Source organism: Melanostigma gelatinosum (genome assembly GCF_949748355.1).
Source record: "Melanostigma gelatinosum genome assembly, chromosome: 10".
Classification (NCBI taxonomy): domain Eukaryota; kingdom Metazoa; phylum Chordata; class Actinopteri; order Perciformes; family Zoarcidae; genus Melanostigma; species Melanostigma gelatinosum.
In genome coordinates this window covers 19,028,949-19,053,137 of record NC_136643.1, presented here as the reverse complement: position 1 = coordinate 19,053,137, position 24,189 = coordinate 19,028,949, and the positions used below count along the sequence as shown (strand labels likewise).

General features: G+C 41.0%; 1 protein-coding gene across 1 annotated transcript in view; it reads left to right on the top strand.

The window, feature by feature from the left end:
• cps1 (carbamoyl-phosphate synthase 1, mitochondrial) overlaps window positions 1-22,947 on the top strand; it is a 42,428-nt gene extending 19,481 nt beyond the window's left edge. Inside the window, exons 22-38 of the mRNA XM_079277531.1 lie at window positions 659-800; window positions 1,563-1,628; window positions 1,851-1,914; window positions 2,072-2,253; window positions 4,217-4,411; window positions 6,040-6,107; window positions 8,847-8,922; window positions 9,767-9,844; window positions 11,867-11,974; window positions 12,204-12,293; window positions 12,602-12,772; window positions 18,194-18,268; window positions 18,391-18,489; window positions 20,368-20,427; window positions 20,565-20,674; window positions 21,844-21,973; window positions 22,296-22,947. Coding sequence (XP_079133657.1) covers window positions 659-800; window positions 1,563-1,628; window positions 1,851-1,914; window positions 2,072-2,253; window positions 4,217-4,411; window positions 6,040-6,107; window positions 8,847-8,922; window positions 9,767-9,844; window positions 11,867-11,974; window positions 12,204-12,293; window positions 12,602-12,772; window positions 18,194-18,268; window positions 18,391-18,489; window positions 20,368-20,427; window positions 20,565-20,674; window positions 21,844-21,973; window positions 22,296-22,409 — 1,828 coding nt within the window. The 3' untranslated portion in view covers window positions 22,410-22,947. The remainder of the gene's footprint in view (window positions 1-658; window positions 801-1,562; window positions 1,629-1,850; window positions 1,915-2,071; window positions 2,254-4,216; window positions 4,412-6,039; window positions 6,108-8,846; window positions 8,923-9,766; window positions 9,845-11,866; window positions 11,975-12,203; window positions 12,294-12,601; window positions 12,773-18,193; window positions 18,269-18,390; window positions 18,490-20,367; window positions 20,428-20,564; window positions 20,675-21,843; window positions 21,974-22,295) is intronic.
• Window positions 22,948-24,189: the final 1,242 nt, after the last annotated feature.

Sequence of the window (24,189 nt, the reverse complement as noted above, 5' to 3'; positions counted from 1 at the left end):
TATTGATTAAAGTGGGTTTTAAATGGCCGTCTTTGCCAACCTGATGCGTTGGCACCTCGGTGTGCTTGTCAATGTGTTATTGATCACTTTAAGGTGGGCTGTTCCCTGCTGTCCACATCGCTGGGTAGGCGAGCAAGTCATGACCCACTTACTGGAATGACCCTCTTAGTACAGTGAACTTGAAAACACACGGCTGTATGACAGGGGCCACACTCAGAAAATATTCAATAATAAACTCACCCGTCTGTCTTTTTATCGACCGGTTTCTTCCCCCCCCCCCCCCCCCCCCCCCCACTACCACATTCATGTCAGGCATATTGTGCATTCAATCTTTAAGCTTAAGAGATGATTGACAGACTCTGGAAACTTCTACTTTGTAGGTGACATAGTGTGGTACGAATTGTAAATCTTGCACTTTTCTTATGGCGTAAAGGGAGATTGGGCCATGGCAGAAAATGTCAAAGACCACTGTTGTTCCAATGCAAATGGAGTGTAATGTTTTTGGAAGTTATCCTGAACCCTAAATTGGTCAAATTCAGTACTTTTTAAAAAGTCCTTTTTTAAAAAAAAAAATTTATCCTGTGGGCAAAGAATGGGGTTGTGAAGGATTTAGCAAAACAGCTGTATGATTACCATTATTTATTGTCTTTTCCTACAGTGTCACCGTACCCAAGGAGCTCCTGCTGAAGGCCAAGCAGGACGGCTTCTCAGACCGGCAGGTTGGTCAGATACTGGGCTCCAGTGAGGGAGAAGCCAGAGAGCTGAGGCTCACTCACGGCATCAAACCCTGGGTCAAACAGGTGAGCATCACTGGGCGGCTTCTTTAGAGCCTCCAGCATAGGTCAGATGATAATGATTATAATAATAATAATTAGTTTTGTTTAAATTCAATTTAAAATTAGTATAGCACCTTTTATACACGAAATGCAGCCGAAAGTGCTTTATAATAAAGGAAGATTTACATTGAATGAACCTAAAAACAGGGACGGAATGTCATTAATGTAAAGTAAGATGAAAAAACTAAAATATTAAGTACACAAAATAAGATGGAATAGAATGCCTAACATAAGATGTAAAATAAAAAAATAATTGCAGCATGCACATATACATGAATAAACACTGCAGCAGCTCAATCACTTCTACCCTGTTGCTTTGTTGGGGAGGTCATCTGAGTTTGAGACTTAAATTAAATGTGAACTCAGAAACTCTGATGTCTTGTGCGGAATTTATTTATTTATATATATATATATATATATATTTATTTTATTGTTTTTGGTGAGAAGGAATACAGCAATATCCATCACAAGTAATAGTCCTGCATTCAAACATTTTGCAAACTGAATATACAGAAGAATTAATAGATATATGTACCAAACCTATTGAAAATAAATGTACATTATGTCATGATGTAAACTTGCTCCATTTCAGAGCGTTAAACTTTAGTATCAGTCTACAGACCATTACAAATAAACATTGTGGCTGACAAGAAGGTCTTGGTTGGTTGGGGTTTTTCTACATCTAACCCATTTTAACCTTTTTCTTTCTCTGATCCCGGTCCTCAGATTGACACCTTGGCAGCCGAGTATCCAGCCATGACCAACTACCTGTATTGTACCTATCATGGTCAGGTATGGACTCTGCCAACAGAGAGAATACATATTAAAGTACCATTAGGATGTACATTATTTAGCCAGTACAAATGTGTCTGATTGAAAATACATTTAAATTTGTTATGAAAATGACTCGTAATATTAATTGTAAGATGGCTGTTTTTGCTGTGCTATAGAATTATTGATGTCCACAAGAGTGCATTGTCAACAATGTTTTTATCAATTTATCCAATCCAACAGGAGAATGATCTGGACTTTAACGACCAGGGCATTATGGTTCTTGGTTGTGGGCCCTATCACATTGGTGAGCTCAACAACAAGCTTTCATACCGTTTTCATTTTCAAGCTTTGCTGATTAATATGTTAATATATATAATATATGAATATGCAGTTTAATATTTGTTATGCAGACTTTGTTCATGGCTAACGGTCTCAAATTTATTAACCGTTTGATCCACCAGGGAGCAGCGTTGAGTTCGACTGGTGTGCGGTGTCGAGCATCAGAGCTTTGAGGCAGATGGGTAAGAAGACGGTGGTGATAAACCACAACCCTGAGACGGTCAGCACCGACTTCGACGAATGTGACCGCCTTTACTTCGAGGAGTTAACCCTGGAACGCATCCTCGACATCTCCCAACAGGAGGTTCGGACACGCATGCAAACACGCCATGTTGAACTTGACAAAATTCAATCCAAATATACAAATGACCTATATGCCTCTTCATTTTTTATCATGGAATATGAAGTTGTATTGGTGATGTAATTCTTCAACTCTCCACTGAAAACCCCGAACACTACAACTGATATTATCAATGTTCAATGATTTACACCCACTTACATGATCCTGTTCTGGGTTGCTGGACCTATCCCAGCATGCATTGGGAGAGACGCAGGGCACCCTGGACAGGTCTCCAATCCGTCAAAAGGTTATATCGGTGCTAATAACTACTTATATATTCATGTGTATTGAGTGGAATCTGGTTGAAATATTGCATTGCAATCAATGTAAGACCTCCCCGAGGCAGAGTAGTAATAATCAATTACAGAATACATGTATAATAAACGGAATCAATCATGTCAACGTATTCAGAAACACTAGTCAAATTAAAATAAAAAACGTGATATTTGCCAAATATCTCCATTGAGTAAATGTATGGGTCTAAGACTCGCAGCATGCATGCACATTGACTTGTTTTCAAGTGACTGTTCTGCTGAAGAATAATTATTTAATATAAAAAGTAGAAATAAAATGATCACGGAGTTTTCCCCAGAGCAAACAAGCAAATAAAAAACCTTTATGTTGATTCATATTTATATAAAAACGTGTTAAGCATGCAGCTTTTTCCACCTTCTCCTCCAGGATTTTTCTTGGCCATTTAAAGCCGCCAAAACGAAACCCCTCTCACACTCTGTCGAACAGAAACTGAGAAATGAGTCCTAATTGGGACACTTATTATGCAGCTCTATCTGCTCACTAGGTGAGCTGGGTTTTCACGGGTTTTCAAGGTTTGCTGACTTCTCTGTGACTCTCGGTACACATGGTTGTGCTTTCTGAAAAGTTTTATGGACAACTCTATTCTTACGTGGTGATTTCAAATCACTGTGAGGCTTTTGGGTTGTTTTATGAGGTTCATTTGAACAAAAACTGCCTCCTGCATACTTAATTAAGACTAACTTACCATCAAAGATGTGTTTCAATATAGTAATATAGTAGTAGATTTCTAGCCTCCCAAGATGTATATTGAAAATTATTTTAATTAAGTGGTGATTTGACATACATGGCCATGCTTGATACATTAGCATGTTCAAAATCCCATCTTGTTGCCCAAAGCTACTGTTTAGTATGCATGGACCAAAGTTGCTCAAGGGCACGAGTAGCTGCTATTTCCCCTGATATGATCTATGTATACGTTTATTAATATCTGTGTGTTTGTGTTGTGTGTTTGCGTACTTATATCCACTGACTTTCCTTTGCAGAGGCATCGTAATCCACTTAAAGTCACGACGGGGTCAGAGTATGATTAAGTGTTTGTTTGTTCAGGGCGACAGCATTACCGTCAATCCATCTCTCGCTGCTACGGTCCCCTCTTGCTTTCTGTGTGTGTGTGTGTGTGTGTGTGTGTGTGTGTGTGTGTGCGCGTGATGAATACAGCATTAGAGCGTGGAGATAAACCCTGGACAGGAACAGGAGAGCAGGCCCATGAATAATGAAGAGATACAACCTGGCATTGCCATGGAAACAGCATCCCCCCGTGGATCAGCTAGACAGGAAAAGGGGCTGCGTGCTGTTATTAAAGGAGCACACACACACACACACTGTCCCTAGTGATAACTAAACCCACGGAACAACCAAGATCAACAGTTCTTGTTTGTCTCATATTTTCTCTATGTGATCAGTGGCCAGAATAATTGGAAGCGGCCGCAGGTTTCAGACGGTTAATCTTGGCTGATAGGCCTGTGGCGGTCCCAGACTTGACTGAGTATCTTCGCTGCTCCTGTCCTTTTCTTCCCCCCCCCCCTCCACTTCCTATTCTTTTATTCTACCTGCTGTTTTTATCCTGTTTTCCATCTCACACATTCTTCTCTTTCCATCCCCTCCTCTCCAGGGTTGCTCTGGCAGCATTGTGTCAGTCGGAGGCCAGATCCCCAACAACCTCGCCGTCCCGTTGCATCTCAGTGGGGTGAAGATTCTGGGGACGAGCCCCCTGCAGATCGACCGGGCTGAGGAACGCTCCGTCTTCTCAAGTATACTAGATGACCTCGGGGTGGCCCAAGCCCCATGGAGGGCCGTCAGCTCCCTGGTGAGAAATAAATCAATAATGGATGTATTATAGCATGCTATATTGGGATATGCGTTGTGACCATATGCTGAGAAAGAAGAAAGGGACGAGAGTATGGTGGAATGGGACCTGAGCACACAGGAGCCTCTCAGTGTCACAGTATTACTCTTGCTCTAAGATAATACTCCAGTAAGCTCTCTATGGGGGTGGAAAAGTTGTGTTTTTCTGGTTTATTATAATAGTTTGAATCATATATTTGACCACTCCACATCCACACCAAACACGCATATCTTCAGTTACAATCACACCTTTCCCTACAGACAAACTGGTAGAACTTTCTTCCTCTTAAGGGCATTGTGCCCCCAACTTACGGTCTTGTTTCGCACTTTTCTTGTGTTTGGCCCTCTCAACCCAGCTGTCGGCTACATCAGAGCGAGGCACTGGCAGGCCCCTCTGTGGGACACGTGGAGCACTGGATTGTGTCAGCCGTCAGAGCTGAAATATGTCTCTTCCATTACCGGTGTATTCAGTTCCCACTGAGGAGCGATTATCCGTTACAAACGGATAAAGTTCTGTGTCTCTCCAGAGTCTACCTACGTATTCTATTTCCCTGCCGAGCTCGAAGAAACAGTTTGTTTTTATTGGGCTGAAATAACTCCAGTAGAGCCGTGGGGGGGATGGTTCTCTGGGAGGCTATTTCGTGTTTGTTAATGGTATCCCACCTGGCGAGTGAACAGTGGATAATGATAGCGAGAAAGAGGCTAGACCTGTGAGAGAGAGAGCGATGATAATGGGGATGAGGAGGAGGAGGAGGAGGAGGAGAGGGGGTCTCTCACTGCGAGACTCCTTCCACGACTCGTACTCTTTCTTCTCTCATGCGTTATGTGAACTGAAAGGAAGAAAAGAAAATCTAAATGGAGTTGACTTGAAGCCCCACGCTCTGGCTGTTATTTGAGCACTGATACGCTCTCTGTTCTTGGCTGACATGGGAGTACACCTTTCCTTCCAGAAGCCTAAAAAATGTGCGTTGTTGAATTTAAATTGGACTTGCTGTACGAGAGCGCAATCACACACACCCTTGATTTGATATTGATTCTTTGTTTTGTCTCAAGTGACTTCAATCATGCAATGTTCTAACGTTATATGAATTCATTGATGATGAATACACAGAGTTACATAAAGATTGAAAAACTAAACAAAGCTCGGGTTAAAGACTGGTGATGGAGCTTTCTGGGCCACAGATCAACCAAATGTGTCTTTATTTGTTTCTAGCCTATTATTTTACTGCATGCTTTGTTTTTCAAGCATTACTTTTTTTTTGTTGAGCTACAGGTGGTTTATTGTTACTTTTTTGTTTTTTAGAATGTTATTTCTTCTTTTGTTTGCACAAAAAAATGATTTGTACGTTAGTGACTAAGTCTTGGAGCAATCAAATGTGTTTACTTTTCCCCCATTTCTTTCAACAGTTGGAACTTCTCCTTTCTCCCGTGTTTCCTTGTATATTTTAAGTGATAACTGCAAAATATTTGTTTAAAACGTAACCTTAAACGTGTTAAGTTGCTCCAAATTGTGGCAGACCATTCTGGAGGAATCGCTATCGTGACAAATAAAGCTTCCAACAGCCGCTGTGCTTTTCTCTCCCTTCACAGGAAGATGCCATCAGCTTCGCCAACCACGTGGGCTATCCCTGTCTGCTGCGGCCCTCCTATGTTCTCAGGTACATTTGAAAGACACCTCAGCCAACATGCTTTGAATTTGCTGTGGATTTGATTATCATACATGTTTCAGGAGGCTCCTAATCAGTGGCTCACACTTTAATCAACAACAACATTTAGTATGAAATACAAGGCCAAATCATTTGGATTTGTTTTCTTGTCTTCAATTGCTAGCCAATACAGTGTATTAAGAAATACAGGAAGAAGACGGTGTTTGCCTGGTTGGCTGAGTTATGTAAGAAAATAACCCACTGAGTGAAATACAATTTTAGTTATGATGATTAATGAACTTTACTACAATTACAGCCCATTCAATCTTGTAGTGACACCTTTGTCCAGCAGATGTCGTGATGAGACCCTGTATTCAGAAGGGCTTTGGCTCTGAGCAGAAACTTGTGTTTAATGAAGAGAGTTTTGGACTTTATATTGTTTTACATGCGAGCCATACTGGTTTTGAAAGTGATTCTGTCTGTAGTGTCACGCACGAGGTCACATTCAACCAAATTTTAAAGTCATTTAATTCAGCAAAATGATAGCCACCGGTATTTAATGTTCCCACTTGACCTCAATGTAGCAATAATAATACCATTTATAAAATAGTTTAGTAATGACACATATTTGTTAACATTTGCAATTTAAATTTCTTCCACCTACTGTATGTTGACCTCTGTCGTATACTGTTGATTAGAAAGATGAGCCTTTCCTCTCCTCTCCTTTCCTCTCCTCTCCCCTCTCCTCCTCTCCTCTCCCCTCTCCTCTTCTCCTTTCCACTCCTCATTTCCTCTCCTCTCAGCATTAGCGTTGGGTGAACTCCCTCTGATCCTCTCCCATCCCCGAGGCGTTTTCACTCTTTCACTCTTTCCACTTGACATACTTGGTAATGGTTTTTGAATGTTCTTCTCAGCCTCAGTACATATGCACAAACTCACACAATTTCCACACCAAACACTCCTTGTCAGATTAATGAGTCATATTTTTATAACAGTAAAACACACACACACGCGCGCACCAAAACTCACAAAGTTTGAAGTATTTGGCCCTAAAATATATTCACGTCATACTTCATGATCTATATCTTATTTGCATACTTAAATCCATCGTGCCTTCTGGTTCTCGAAATGTGTTTTTACATCATATAAAGTATATTTGCGGTCTATGCACTGCTAGATATGGCTGTAGAATGATATGCACACGCAATCAGACAGATAAAATGTCAAAACCAGAAAATAGTTTGAAAACTAAGCAACTTCTTTATCAGTAAAAGGGTTTCCAAAATGTCTAATTTCGTCACTTTACAAGTGCCGTGGAAAATTAAAAAGTGAATTATTCCTTAGGAATTCCTATATGTGTGAAAGCAAGCCTTTTGTGGGTGAGAAATGTTCCAATCTGACTTTAGTAATAAACCCAAGCGTGAAACTGCTTTTATAAAAATTAAGTGAATGCATCGTCAACTCATTGCTGTAGAATTGTCGTAACTGTTGAATTTCCCTTCACACTGTGGATTGTTGTAGGTGTTGGATATGTGTCGGGTTGAATTGGAAACATAATTTGGTGGTGAACAAATGTGTTTGACCATTGGGCCTGTACCAATTTGTTGAGACGGACCAAACAATGACGTGTACTCGATTGCTTTTCATTTTGAACTATTGTGACCATTGGCCGTACCATTAGCGATAGCAATGCAAACATAAACCAAAAGTGACTCCCAATCCTACTCACTCTAATTTGATTGATTTTGATTTGCAGTTCTTTTAAACTTTGCCCTCGTTTTGCAGAGCACAGAGATGAAACAAGTGGTCAGTCTAATTGAACACAAGACAGTAATACTTGCTCTAAACTCAAGTGGTTTCCAAAAGTCACTACTTGTCATCATCCATTGGCCTTAAAATATAAACAAGATGAACACAGTTAAGTTGTGTTCCAACTAATGCCATCACTGCAATCAACACCACAAACACTGTCGCTGCTACTGCTGAAATAGTATAAGCCGAACGGATTGAGTAAAAACACATTTCTATATCATAACTATATTCTTATTCATGGCTTTCCATAGAGTGCCGACTCGTTTTTGTCAAGGATCAGCACCGGGCCAACATAAGAACTTTATTTTACTCTTTGTAATAGCACATGCAGAATTGCATAAATATCTAATGATCGACTTGATTTGAAAATTCAGAGAACAGTCGTACAGAAACTAGGTGGCATCTGAGTCGAGGATATGCATGAATGCAAATGCAAAATGCATTTTTCAATCGGTATTCATTTTGGGGGTTGGACACATGTCTGCCGCTGAGCAACAAACTGCTCAGGAATAAAGATCTGACCGAAGCCGGTGGACTTTCTCTGGCCTGTTTCTATCACCCCTTCCTTTTCCAAACAGGAGGAAAGCCCGGCTAGCAGTCTAAAATCAAAAACAACAACTCCAATAAAACTAGCCTGAATCTTTTGTTTTTTTAATGACTCGGTTCTGAACTCGTTTTCAAGAGCCTGGAGTGCTTTTCGACCTAAATAGCTGTTCTCGCTCTCTCTCTCTCTCTCTCTCTTTCCTTAATTTGACTGTTTCTTGTTCCCGATGGTAATAGTGACGCAACGGAGAAATAATGAGTGTTTTGAACGATCATTTGAAGCTTGTATGTTCTCCTGTTTGCTTCCTTCTCTTCCTCTCCTGTGGCCGATTGTTTTCTCTCTCCCTTGCTCTTCTTCTCACTCTCTCTTTCTCTCTCCTGCTTGCATCTCACCAGTGGTTCTGCAATGAACGTTGCGTATGGAGAAGAGGAGATGAAACGCTTCCTGGAGGAGGCCTCTCAGGTGTCCCAGGTGAGGTGTGTGTGTATGTGTGTGTGTGTGTGTGTGTGTGTGTGTGTGTGTGTGTGCCTGCACGTGGGAGGGAAACCTTTTGACGTCTTGACTTGTATTGCATTAGCTGAGAAGCGATCACGCTCTATCTCACACACACGCACTCTCAGACTCTCTTTCTCGTGTTGGATTCTCCCTCAGCTTTCAATTAACTGATGCTACCAGCTGTTGGCTAGTATAGTGTGTACGCATCTCTACTTCACTGAACCCCCAGGTGGCTATGGGGTACCTGGCCCCTCCAAGGGCCCCTGCCTGAGACTAGAGGCATGTCCACACATGCCCATATCACACCTTCAAAGCACCAACACAAGCTGATTAAAGGGACAGTTCACCCCAAAGTCCAAAACAACTGCTCACAGCAAGTTTTGAAAATGTGTTTCAGCACAATCTCCGTGCTACTTAGTCCCATTATATCCGAGAGAAGGCTGGCTTCTCTACGGTTGATATTTCCAAAACTAGGCAACTCACCAAACAATCTAGATTTATAAATAGCACGACGGGTAAGATGATTTTTAATTTTGTGGTGAACTGTCCCTTTGTGATAGTGGTTTAATAGAGTAATAATGAAATATTAATGTGTCACACTCAACTATTACAACATATTCACACAGTGAAGTCTTTGAATTGTGACACATTGTTTTGCACATTAATTACTATAAATTGATGCCCAACCAGGTTTTTATATAAGGATGCTAATGTCCAATCAGATGAGCAGTGTAGGAATTGTCGGAGTTACCCTTGTTAGGAGTGTGTTATTTCCCTTTTATTCATTGATAGAATAACCATCCTGCTGTCTTTGCTCCAGGAACATCCGGTGGTCATCACCAAGTTCATCTGCGGTGCCAGGGAGGTAGAGGTGGATGCTGTCGCCAAAGGTGGCAAGGTGAGACATTACTGACGTGTTGTGTTTAGTTACATGAGCTTTTGGGATACAGCCATGGGAAACGACAATCTGTAGTCGGCTTTTATTAATATTGACACCCCCGTTCCACCATATTTTCATTCATAACAGTATCATTGTTATTTATCTCTGTAGCCTGGCGTTTTTCAGTCCATTATTTTTCCGTTTAAACGGAGAGGTGGGACAGATATTGAGCCCAGTAGATGAATAAAGTGGAAATAATCTCATTCATCTTCGGTGGAAAGACATTGCAGCACAAACGGATCGGATTGGAAGAGTGGAATAAATTGAAGCCAAAATGCGGGAAAGTGGTGATTATTAATTTTTTCTAGATTAGATCAGTTTAGGGCAGATTGAAATGATTCTTGTTCAACAAACTGTTTTCATATCTGATTGACATGCAACACAGATTTGTAATTTCCGTTGCCTTTATTTTGAATACATGCTTCTGCTTAATTCATTCCACAGAATTATTTGTACATTTCAAAATAAAGCACTAGAGTACAGTGTAGTATCATACAATTCAGAAAGTATTATGTATAGTATATAGTATGCGCAGAGTTTGACACTAGAAGGTTGTATTTAAATTCATCTGTTGATGGGGTAAAGTTTATCCGCACTCAACTTAAATCTCAGTTAAAACGTGAATGTGCAAGCATTATTTTGTGACATCACAACTAGAACGGCAGCCAATCGTGGTCCAGTACGCATCTCACACAAGCGTGGTGTTGAAACGTGAAACCAGGTCACAAACGCTGATTATGCCCTTTTTAGTAAAGTAGGAGGCATCTTGTAGCCGGCAGTTAAACATTTCAAATGAATAATATTTGCATATTAATAGATTCTGGATTTTTCAATGGGGAGTAGGAGTCAAGGTAATAGTTTTTTTTTTTTGTGGGAACACCATATTGGGCTTTATGTAAAGCACACTATTTTGAAACATCTCATGTCTGGAAGGGATGTTCAAATGAATCTGCATATACTTCTTTCGCACATACTATCATGCGTGTTACGTGTAAATCCACAGGTTACTCAGTATAAAGAGGCACACGTGTGTATTTCAAAGACTGATGATTCCTGTACATTAAAGTTTTACATGATCAGTCCCTTAACAGTAAGATGTTTTTTTTTAAACAAATGTAACTATTATTGTTATTATTGTAGGTTGCTTTGGGAGATAGAGCCACCTAGGTACTTGTCCTTAATGGCCCGTTTGTTTTCTATTGTTTAGGCTGTGGGAGTCATTTCAAGGGTGTTATTTGGAACGTGGGCAATCCAGGTGTATGGTAGATTTTCTCTCTACTTTCCCTGAATAGAGCCCCTTCTTTATCTTCAGTATCACATTAACAAGCTGTCCATTCATTGAATACCAAAAAGGCCTCATTATTCCTGGTGTGTGTGTGTGTGTGTGTGTGGGAGAGAGTGGAAAAGTCAGAGATAATACGTATTAATTACAGGCTCTATCTGAAGAGTGCTAATGAATGCTGTGGTTAGCAGCAGTTTAAATGAGCTAATGACACGGCAGCTCATTAACAGACACGCACACAGAGTTGCTTGGTGATACAAATCTCCTTTCCTCTGGGTGAAATGTTGGAAGTCATTCTTTTGACACCGCATATACATGTGCCGCGTACATTGTTTCTTACATAGTCCTGCGTCAAATAAATACAGACTCTTTGTCCTGAACAGATTTATTTTTTATTTTTGATCTGCCATGACTGAATTTATTCGTTTCCTCCAAGTGCTCACCGTTTTTTGAGCTGGCTCACTATGTGTTGACAGTGCTACTGCATTTTAGGATAATATTTTGCACCGTGACTTACTGCAGGTATAAACACATCAAGTCTGGAGGCCATCTGGCTCTAAGCCTAAAAAATTCTCATCAGAGAAACCGAGCGAGGCTGTTAAAGTTGGGTTGCCTTGAGTAGGGATTTCCGACGCTTATTCGAGCTATGATCTGCATGCAAATGCTTTTTGAGTGTTTCATAATCAGTCTGTGTCCAGGTTCTGGCCCATGCCATAACGGAGCATGTTGAAGATGCCGGGGTACACTCGGGAGATGCCACCCTCATGTTACCAACCCAGTCTATTAGCCAGGGGGCGCTAGAAAAGGTCAGTTCAGTCGTCTTCAGCATTCACACTCAAACCATCCCAATAATACTATCACTATTTTAATGAGACAATTGATATTGCATGGAAAAGCAGCAGTTTCACCCATATGCTGTACATTATGCAAAAGAAAATGCTCTACATTTGTGTCTGTAGAGATATTACGGGATGGAACTGTTTGAGCCGGCCTCATAAATATTGTATCTGTGTATTCATTTTTCATCACTCTTAGGTCAAGATTGCCACACGGAAAATTGCGCAGGCATTTGAAATTTCGGGGCCCTTTAACACTCAATTTCTGGTTAAAGGCAATGATGTCATGGTAGGTAATATTTCTCAGGCTACGACTAAATGACAGATCAGCATTTTCACACCTGGTTGCAGCAAAATGCAATTCACTCGCAAATTGAAATCTCCTCATGTTCAGAGTTATTTGCCAAGTTTGATGGATTTTATGATCAATGCTGTTGCCTTCAGTTTTGATGTTCCTGCTACAGCACGCATACAGGAAATGTGCATTCGTAATCTACATATCCACACTGATGTTTATTTTTTGATTCGCTTTATTACTCTGCAAAAATAAGTATCTTTTTGCTTTTTTTGAAATGACTGTGTTGTGAACCCATTTAGGTGATAGAGTGTAATCTGCGAGCGTCGCGCTCCTTCCCTTTTGTATCCAAAACGATCGGTGTGGACTTCATCAATGTGGCGACCAAAGTGATGGTGGGAGAGCCTTTGGATGAGGCCAGCCTGCCCTCTCTGGAGAACCCCATCATACCTGTAGACTACGTTGGCATCAAGGTGAGAGGAAACTGAAATAACTGTTGTGAGCTTGGACACTGAGTGACTGGCTTTCTTCAATCGTTATTTGTATGGAGCACAGAGCGTGAAAGGATGGATGTATGGATAATAATCGAGAAAAAGAGCTTGACTGCGTTCTACAGTAAGTAAGTGAGGACTTTCCTGATTAATGGCTTATGACAATGGTCTGCCCAGTGTAAGCAGGGCTTAGATGCAGCCATAAGTACCAGAGATAATAATCATGGTGGCCCTTTGACACAGTAGGATTTGCACACACAAATCAATTATGTTTTTCCTCTTATTCAGTCTTCACTGTCAAAAAGCACAGGTGTAATTAATAAAATGATTTGTGAATTGCATTTAGTTGCTTCAGTTTGAGGTTATTGGTGTTGCCGAATTTAAAAAGAATGGAGCTATCATTATTCGTGTTATTAACAGTGTTCCTACTATTAAGTCTTCTGCGAAAACAGTCTGGTCTCAAGTGGAACTACTTTCTCTGCTACAGTTCTCAACTAGAAGTTCGAGTAGAAGTTGCACCATGTCAGAGAGGGCTGTCAGGCTACGCTTTCCTGTGTGTATGTTAAAACATTTGCTTCTGGCTTCAAGAAGGTATTTGTTCTGATCTGTTAATCTTATCTTAAAAAAGTACATGGGTCATTTGGCTGTCATTTTTAGGTCAACCCTTCGTTGCTTTACTGAACCGCACTCGAGTTTGTCAGCGGCACTTCACCAAACATGAAGATTCTTAACTTCTTAAATAAATCAATGTGCCTTCAAGCACATGCTTTTTCTTTTTAGCCTTTCTAGTCTGTAAAATGCTTCGATTGGTAAAATGCCTATATATTGTGTCCCAGCGACACAGTGTACAAGTAAGGTCCAAGGTAATGAATGATAAAATCCTTTCAAACCTGATCCTGTGCTGCCTGTTTCTGGACCTAACCAGACGTAAAAAGTAACACCAAATGGTGCCAGAGCACCGTTTAGCATTACTTTTTAATAACACGTCCCCCGTACTTTTTTCTGTTACTATAATGGCTACACCGGCCTCCCGTCAGTGTGCTAGAGGGGGAATGAGCAGTGCTGGTCAGTGGAGCAGGTTACAGTTCGTGGCACAGGTACTCGCCACATATGCCAGTAAGAATCGCAAGAGTATATTCAGTTCAAGAGTGGAGGGGATCTACAAGAATAAATTATAGCAGTGAGGTAGATGGCTTAATATGGATGTAATAAGCAGACAGGGCAGACTGTTTTAACTAGTATTATAAAGCTAATGACTCAGTCTCTGTGTGCAGCTGTCAACGAGCAGGCTGACGTGGTCAATTCATGGCGTCAGCGTATGGCTAAATACAAAGTTGGTTCCAGTAACAGCAGCGGCATCATTATTATATAGTAAAAGGAAAAAGTACAGGCCGTCGCTGGTATGTTGTGATTTAATTTCAAAAATCGTAAAGAAAGCAAGGAAAGTACATAATAGAGCCTTGGAGGACCAGGTTCAAGAGGAACCGCTCATCAGGGTCGCTCTGAGAAGTAACGTGAACAGCACGAGGCAGGGATCATTTCATTGGTCAACGCTACACCTGGCTTTCTATTCGTTGGGGAATTTTGAAAGGGTTATTGCACGACAAGAATCCCAAAGCAGAGGAAATATCCGACCACAGAGTAGAAATCCGAGTGAAAACATACAGTTTCAGCAAAAATGCAAGCAGAGCCTATGTGAGCATGACAGGGTTGTTTTCAGGGAAAGCGTTACAATATTTGAAGTGAAATCACTGGATCATGCTTTCAAATCAAAATACCAAACTCCTGAATAAAGATAGTAAAAAAGCTACTGATGTAAAAGTGACTTTAAAATGTTTTGAAGTCCCTGTAGCCATGTCTCTGAACTTCTGACAGCCTAATGTATTGGTAATGATCGGACAATTAGCTTCTTTATAAAGAGTCCTACGTGTATGATATCTTAATAGATACTGCAGGTTTCACGAGTAAAGCTTCTGTTGGATCACATAACAAAGACGGCAATTACTGCTCCATCCCTCCACCTAGGCATGATTGGGGGGTTGGGGGGGGGGAGTAGTAGGTGCTTTCCCATAGCGGCTCGGAGGCTTACTTCTTAGATTGGGTACGAGAGAGTTTACGTGTCGCCAGCTGTTCCAAAGCTATTTTTTCCAAAGTAATTTCTCCCTCTAATTACAACAGAGCTGCTGTAACAATGGCTGTAGTTCGGAGCCAATCACGCAGGTATAATCCCCCTCTCTTCCCCACCACCGAAAGTTTTTCAATTTCTAGTCTGCACAGTGGTGAGGAATATTAATCAGAGCCCTGAATGCTCCAGGCGCCAGGCTTAAAGGACTTCTGGAGTTTACTTGGAGTCTATGATACAGGCTTCATACCCCCTGACTAATATGGGCCTTGCTTGAAACACTGCCACGATACAGGCCTATTTTTTTTATTGAAGTAGTGGTGGTTTCTTTCTACCTGTTTAACACATTATTGCTGCCTCGACATCAAGCCCCCACTAAAAACACACTGTGATGTCTGAAACTACATCCAGCCTTAGTAGCCTGAAGTGTGTGCCATCAAAACACACTCTCTCAGCCTTCATCCACACAGTCCTCACTGTGTCATCACATCACACAGTTGCTATTAGTCATTGCTATCCAGAGAGACCAACTTCATTTATATGTCATGTCCTTTCAGCCTCACTCTGTTGCTCTTGTTGTCTCTTTTTTTTTTTCTCTTTCTGACAGGCCATGTTGTTTTCACTTCCCTAACAAGACCCCATTGTGTCATTTTGTTTCTACCAGGTACAAAAAAAACTCATAGGAACAATAACACAGTGGTATTTATTATAGTGGGAAGAAGAAGAGCGTGAAAGCATTTGAGGAAGTGGATTTGGTGGTTGGGTGTCGGTCCCTGGTGCGCACTTATTGGCTGAAAAAAAAATAATAACGTCCGGCTGTTGCACGTTTGGTCCCCCTCACCACGGCATACAGGACATTATAGTGACTTCTGAGATAGATGCATTCGTGTGAGCCCAATTACTCAAGAAAAATGCATGCTGGGAACATCAAACTGGGTTTACCGGTACATTTCTGTAAAAGGTTCAATGTAAGGAGGTCAAGTTAATTAACTTAAATTTTGCCCAAATAATCGTATGATGTGTTGAAAAATGTTTTGACTTTTGGTAGCAACCTCTTAATATTGTTTTAGAGATTTGCAATAACGCTGCTCTTCTTCATAGAGAATAATGGGGGTCATTCGACGAAATAACTTCATTCCACATGTAGAACCGTATTGCTTTGAGTCAGTCGGAAGTGTTAGTTCAAGTGTTTTCCGTTTTTAACACTTTTTCATACTTTCAGCCAGCTGCTGTCCAGGAGGATGTTAACGGTAAAGTCGCCCCCTCAATCCACTTTATGAGGTTTTCATTTTGTGTTGATTTTGGCATTCCTGAGCACCAAATTCCCTTTTTAGAAAACCTCATTTTACTGCAGCAGGCTCTGACAATCTGATCAGTCCTGGTTCTGGTTCTGGTTCTTGCATGCCTCCCTTTTCCTCCAGCGGGCCCTGCTCCTGCTCTGGAAGCATTATTCCATTCACTCCCTAGAATCCACCCCAGAAACTTCAGCAAACACAGAGCATTGGCCATCTATCTACTTCACAGTAATGTCTTATTAATGACCTATGAAAGATTTACACCAACCCCTGGTAGTACAATCAAAACATCCATCAGCAAAAAAACATGTGGGAATTGTCATAAAAAAAAATCTGTATGTACAAATGTAGCTAATGTAGTTAATTTCCACTCAGCTGCGAAGATAAAGACATTTACACAAGTGCCACTTTTCCCTCTAACAAGGCCCATAGTGTGCAGCAGTGCTATGTGCAAATGTCTTACTTTATTCATTTCCTTCTCCACTGGAGCTCAGCTGGTACGCCAAGATAATATTGTTCACGTTGTGGAGCTTCACAATTCTACTGTCTCTCAGGAGTGGGCGGGCGGTGAGGGATGGGGAAGTAGTGTGTCTGTGCGTTAGTTGGATGTTGTGGTTACAGAGCCTCGGTTATTGTGTGACAGTCTCATACATTCTCTCCCGGAGACGTATCATTGCGATTGGGCGACAAACTATAATAAGTGAGACCCCGGAGGTTTTTGTAATTCTGTTCATAAAGGCTTGTGCAAGGTTTCTCATTTTAAGAAGACCAGTGCAATCTCCACCCGTGTTAGTGATGCCATTTTTCTAACCGCTCTTGTTTACATTTTCCACTTCCTGCTTCATAGTTTTTAAGTGTTTGTTGCAGATTTAGTTCAACATGTTGGTTTGGTTGTGTAAAATAGGGAACCCCCTTTTTATTGGAATTATGTACAAATCCAATATTCTGGATTTACACAAAGACCCACAGGCAGATGTCTTTGTGTGACTCATGTCCTGTATTTCACAATTTCTCCTCCTTTTTATTGTACTTTCTCGTCTCTTTTATTGCACTATTAAAAGTTCCCTCTCACTGCTATACCCCCACTCTCTCTCTCTGTGCGTGTCGCTCCCTCTATTCCATTTTCTTTCTTGCTAACGTTCTGTTTTTTTTTTTATCTATGCATATTTTGTCTGTCTTTCTCTGACTCGTTGAACAAAGCCATGATAAGCGATGCTGGTTCCCTGTCTGTATTCACTTCTCCTCGTCCATTCTTACATTAGTATGCTAACGTTACATTCAGCTGATTAGAAAGCCCCTTTCAAGGATGAATCCCCCCCTAGTGGCCCTTGCCTGTGTGTGTGTGTGTGTGTGTGTGTGTGTGTGTGTGTGTGTGTGTGTGTGTGTGTGTGCGCGCGCGCGCGCATATACATTAGTCACACAACGCCACACCATCTCTCGCTCTCTCTCTCGCTCTCGCTCTCGCTCTCGCTCTCGCTCTCTTTCTCTCTCTCTTCAAGGTAATGTGGTTTGTCGACTTTTAAATGGGGGAATAAGAATGTCTTTCCGCATGGCACCCCACTATTCTTAATTTGTCTGTAATAAAATTATGAGAAACTCCGATCTTCTGCTCTTGTTCCAACACTTTCCTTTCAAATTAAATAACTAGTAGAATTTGGTAGTTTGTATGAGTCTTTAAACGGATATTATTTGCCATAAGCTTAGTAAGCAACTACCACCGGCGTGGGTCACCTGCTACTTTTTAGGGGAATGCAGGCTTTGTTTTGCTTCTAGGTGCTAGTACTCATGAAATCCTAATGGACTGATGTCAATTATGTGGGAAATGATTCTGTATTGATTGCCACTTTTGTCGTATTTATTAGTTGTAATACCTATTGTATAAAGAAAACTGTCATAGCCAATGCTTAACTGACGTTGTGATTGTGATGTAGGTTCAATGGTGGTTCATTAGCATGTTGAAAGGCATCGCTTCCCTTGTTTCACCAGGCACCCATGTTCTCCTGGCCCCGGCTGAGGGATGCAGACCCTGTGCTTCGCTGTGAGATGGCCTCCACTGGAGAAGTAAGGCCCTGGGAGTCATACAACCCATTATGTCTGATGTGCGGTCTATTTTTTTTCCCCCTCTCATCTAGCTTGGCGATTCAGTGTTGACAGATACTCTCACTATGTGTGTTTTATTGCAGGTCGCTTGTTTTGGACCAAACATTTATTCTGCCTTCCTGAAGGCTATGCTCTCCACGGGCTTTAAGCTACCAGAGAAAGGCATCCTGATTGGGATTCAGGTAGGACTACAGCCATCTGGAAGTTCACTTGCCTCCTGTCTGTGTTTCCTTTTGGGGCCTCCTGCCCACAAGACACCAAATGCAAAGTGCCGTCTGAACAGGTGGCATAAATCTTTAGGCTATCCGCTTCTTACAATGCCAGTCTGGCACTGCTCTGTTTCTTTCGCACTGAATTGCACCTCGAGCCACGCAATGCTTACAGCTCCTCATGTGACTTAAAGACAACTACACTCAAGGACCCAGAGAGGGTGAAATACCTATCACTTAGCAGAACTGGAGATGATTGGATAAGATAAGTAGACCTGATGCTGTTGTCTCCAAATGAATTACAGGAACTACCCAAACATAAAACACAATTAGTAGCCAAACTAATTGGCAACAAAAAATGTTTATTTTGTAAACCAAGTGTCAAAAGTCTTGAATAACTTTGACTGATGCAGCGTTAACAAAGCACTCACAATACTAGCTGTATAATTGGTGCTCTTGGGGAACAGGAGAACTTGAAGTTAGGCACCTGTGGTCACATACTGTGGGCACCGTAACAGGGAAGCGAACACAGCAGCAGCAGCAGCACATGAGGCTAACGGATCCAGAACACACAGCAGCACGGATGTGATTTACCTCCAATAGTTCTGGGTTTGTTGGAGGAGGATTTGATACATTTTGGTCAGCAATGTGGCGAAAAAGGCTGTGGCCTCTAGCTTGAGGGTGGTATTGAAATGTTGTATTTGTATGGGGACATACAGCAGCTCACTATGTTTTATATTTACAACGGTTTAGATGCCACCAATGTGTGCGATGTAAAAGAGGGCATTTTGCTGCTCAGAGAAGATTGTGGAGCTAAACGGAGCGTGAATAGTGGACTTGCCATTCCAAATGAATGCTACTGTTGTAAAAATGCAAATGGTTTATAACAAGTTATCATAACTTAAAAAGCAGAAATAATTCAGTTGTGTTTTGACATGTTTCAGCTGCCCTGTTACACCCCCAGCCGGCCCAAAATAATCTGTTAATGCAGTTGTTATTGTGACACACATTGCTTGCTTTGAGTCAGAAAAGACAAATAGGAAATGACTGGCAATGTGCTACTACAGGGAGTGAATGTGATAAAACTGGAAAAATAGTCCTGTTGAACGAACCTGCATTTCTCTCTCTCTCTCTCTCTCTCGCTCTCTCTCTCGCTCTCTCTCTCTCTCTCTCTCTCTCTCTGCCTAATTAACCGTACCAATAGAAGCTGTATGTCAAAATTAGAAACCTTTGTGTCATATAAGGTAGTGTGCAGAATAAACTACAAAATGTCAACCCATATCACAATGGTTTTGGTGAGGCAGCAGTAATTTTAGCAAGCATATTGTTTACTAAGCTGAAGGGCACCCAGTTTGAGCATGTTCAGTTGCAAATTAGCAGCAAAAACTCACAAAGAAGTTTTCAGCACTTTTGGTGGAGTCCATTAAGTGGGTCATTTGAAGCTGATGATTAACATAAATGCATTACAACATGAGTTTTTAAATTCTTCCTTTTTAAATCCTGTGTTTCTTGTTTGTGACAAATATGATAGTATATTTTTTGCTAATCCTATGTACTAATCTGTTTTTACAAAATTAAATTATCAAATTAAATCGTAAAAAAAAACTGATTTGAAAAGCAAACTTAATGTAACTGTCAAATTACAGTGCACCACATGATGCATCATAAAATATCATGCTACAAGTGAAAAGGTCTGACCATTGCACCAACCACTACAGGAACTTTCAGAGGTCCATCACTTTAGGTGATGGACCTCTTCTTCTACAATTGCTGTGAAACCATTTTACAAGAATAGAAAAATCAAAGTGAAAACATTTCTGTCCTCGGTATTCAAATGTCTCTCCCTTTCAGCATTCCTTCCGACCCAACTTCCTGGCCACAGCCCACCAGCTGAAAGAGGAAGGATTCAAGGTGAGTTATTGAAAGCTTGAACGCCTCAAAATCATACCTCCTCCCTTGATTTGCATCACTGGTTGATGGAGCCTTCTGCCCCCTCAATATTGTTTGTGACATCCTGGATGTGTTGTTGCCTTATTTCTGTCCTCTAGCTCTTTGCTACTGAAGCCACTTCTGCCTGGCTGTGTGCCAATGATGTGCCTGCTACTCCCGTTGCTTGGCCATCTGCAGGAGGAGATTCAAGTTTGCCCAGTATTAAGAGGTTGGGGAAATATTCATTTTGAACATTTCATTGATGTTTTACTTCTTTTGACACGTTGAAAACAAAGACGGCTGAAGTGAAACGCCGAGGCTAAGACTTGCTTATGGCTTCCTGAGGCAGTACATCAATTCAGATAGATTCAAAATCCGGATATCTAATCAGATATCTAATCAGATGCTGCCTTAATATCTAAGGGCATAGCCCCCTCATTAGCTCTGTAATATGCTGACAAAATCAAAGACGATGTAGCAGACTTAGAAGTCCAGAGTTACTGCATTAGCCAGAATAGGAAAGATGACGATGAGCAATGTCAAGTCACGGTTGTGAAAATTAAAAAAGCAGCTGAAGCATTTGGGTTTTCATTGCAATCAGCAAAAATATGCATTTCATCCAGTTGTGAAAAGTACAATCTTTTTCGAACGGTATAGATTGATTGTAGCAGGCTGACTGACTGCAGGTTTCAGCTAATGATTCCAAAAACAAGTCATGATCGTGCTACACTGAAGCCGTCTGGACTGTTTGTTTGGAAATGAGCTGGTGAAGAGGAGGATGTAAAGGGAACGGAATAAGCCTAGACCGAAACAGCAAGCACATAAACACACACACACACACACACACACACACACACACACACACACGCACACAAGGCTGTCTGGCAGGCATCAGCTGTGCTAGGTGGCATAGAGGCCAGCTCTTTATAGAGAAGAACATGACCTTTGTTGTGGCTGTTGTATGTCCTCCATATTTTCTTTTAGAAATCTAATACTAACTCAATGCTGTCTGTCAAAGGCCTTCAAATGAAAAAGGCAACTCTGCCACTTGTGAGTGTAAGAGAGAGTAAGAGGTAAACTAAATAAATTCAAAAACTGCTGCAAAAAGGGCTAACATTTTAAAGTTAGTCAATTTAAAATCTAAAGTTTCACATGATTTTAGTCAACTCTCTTTTAAAAACATCGTATCAACAAGGGAACCTCAAATAAACTAAACTTAGTTTTTTATTCCATTAAAAAGCTTTTTTTTTAGGTATTGGATTTCTTTAACAATTGAAATGACAGTCGTGTGTGTGTAACCCAACGAGCTTACAAAAGAGAACAACTCTTAATTACAGGAAACAGTTTATTCAGTTGTATTATCACAACTCTGACGCTCTGGTGTTTTTTTTTTTATAGACTTGTCAGCGAGGGTCATATTGACCTGGTGGTCAACTTGCCCAACAACAACTCTCGCCACCTGAACGATAACTTCGTCATCCGTAGGATGGCTGTGGACCACGGTGTTCCCCTCATCACCAATTATCAGGTCAGTACATGTCACACTACCAGTGACTGTGGGAACTCACTGTTCAGAGAAATGTCTTCAGATTTGGCCCAGACATCCATCTGGATTCAAGGATGAACCAATTCGATGTTAGTGGGCAAAGTTCAACATCATTGTGACCTTTCGAAACACTTTTTGGCCATAACTCAAGAATTGATTTTCTAACTGACCATTTCACACAAATATCTAATGAGATAAAATGATGAAGTGATGACATTTTCGGACAGACGTGGATGTGAACTGAAACTCGTTGGCGGCGGCATACAACCGTGAGGCGGTAACTCTAGTTTGTGTGTGTGCTCAGGTGGTGAAGCTGTTTGCGGAAGCGATCTGCCACGCAGGTAATCTCGACACTACCAGCCTCTTCCACTACCTTCAGAAGGAGAGGCAACGAAGAGGGGACAACCAGCAGGGCTGAAGCTTCCTTCTATTCCCTTTTTGTTTCCGCTGTAAATCTTCGGTCCGAGGTCAAACGGACCCTTTCAGGAAACCTCCCAAACGATAAAAAGACAAAACAAATGTCATGCTGGAGGAGGATGAGCATGGACCAAGCAAAAGTTTCACAACCGGATAGTAAACAGCTTCTAAGTGAGCCACAAAGTGTTGAAGAATTTATCATTATGAATAAATAATTACAACTTAATATAAAAGGTGACTTGTTATACCAGGGAGGGTGATTTTGTTGTTGCTTTTCTGCTGTAATATGTGATCCGTACTTTTATCACTTAATGTGACGCACTGACATGTTTCCCACGACTCTCCTCATACAAATGCTTCGGGCAGATTCCATTTAGCTTTTTTGGTATCATTCAAATATTTAGTTGTTTAACTTAAAGTGATGTTGGAAATGTATTATGCCCTGTTTGCACAACTTTTAAAGAACCGTAAAGGTAGCTGTAATAAAAGTTGTTTTGTATAACGATCTATGAAACACAATGAAGTCTTATCTCACATGACCTCTGCCTGTGTCCTTATTCACCATCGCCGAAGAAGGTAACCCAATGGTGGCACACTGATGATAGAATTTATATATTTGCAGTATTACAAACTTTGCCTGTGGCGACATACCCGGAAAAAATACTGCTTTACAGTTTTTCTCCATTGTATAGACACTATGGAAATACTGTAGGCACACAATTCTGAAAAATAGCATGGACGTTTAGACGCAGCCCAAAACTCCAAATTGCTAAACTGGAAGCACAATTCCTTTGTTTTCACTCCAAATCCAAATTCCAAATCAACCAGGGCTGAAATCTGAAGGATTTTCACTTTAAATTGAGCTTTACTTTCCACAACCTCTGCCTCAAACATCACATTCACAAGCACACAATACAACTGCAATTAAACAAGAGTGGTATGCACCACAGAACAGCTTGGTACAAGATGTAAGTAAATAAATATAGCACACTGACCCTGAAACAGGGAATTGTGTGGATAAAAACAGTATGCATTTAAAAAATCCCCACCATTGCACAAATTCATCGACCCCTCACTCCCATCACCCACCTGTTAGAATAAAACAATTGCATATGAAGTATACTTAAGTCAGGGCCATAAGTATTTTGACTGACACAATTTATCTTATTTAGCCTCTTTAGATGACTTCATTGGATCTGAAATGAAGCAGTCAAAACGTGGTTAAAGTGTAGACTTTGAGCTTTAATTCAATGAATATAACAAAACTATTGCAGTAACAGTTTAGGACTTACAGCCACAGTCCCCCACATTTTCAGAGGCTCAAAAAGTAATAAGACAATTGTCCTACAAACGGTTTGATGGCCAAGTGTGGCCTGTTCCCTCATTATTTCATGGCAAATTAGGCAGATAAAGAAAGTCTGGAGATGATTCTAAAATAATGACTTCGCATTTGGTAGCTGGTCGGCACTTCGAAGTGCAGGTGAATAATGACATTTACCGGTACTGGGAAAACACGGGAAAAAAAACCCAAAGCTTCTCAAGGCAAAGAAATGTAATATTGTTCAATAGCCAAGTCAGTCACCTGATCTCAACCCAAGTGAGCAGGCTTTTCATTTACTTAAGATACAACTGAAGGCAGAAAGACCCACAAACAAGCAACTGAAGGAGGCTGCAGTAAAAGCCTGGCAAAGCATCTCAAGGGAGGAAACTCAGCGTTTGGTAATGACAGTGGATGCAAGACTTCAGGCAATCATTGACTGCAAAGGATTTTCCTCCAATTA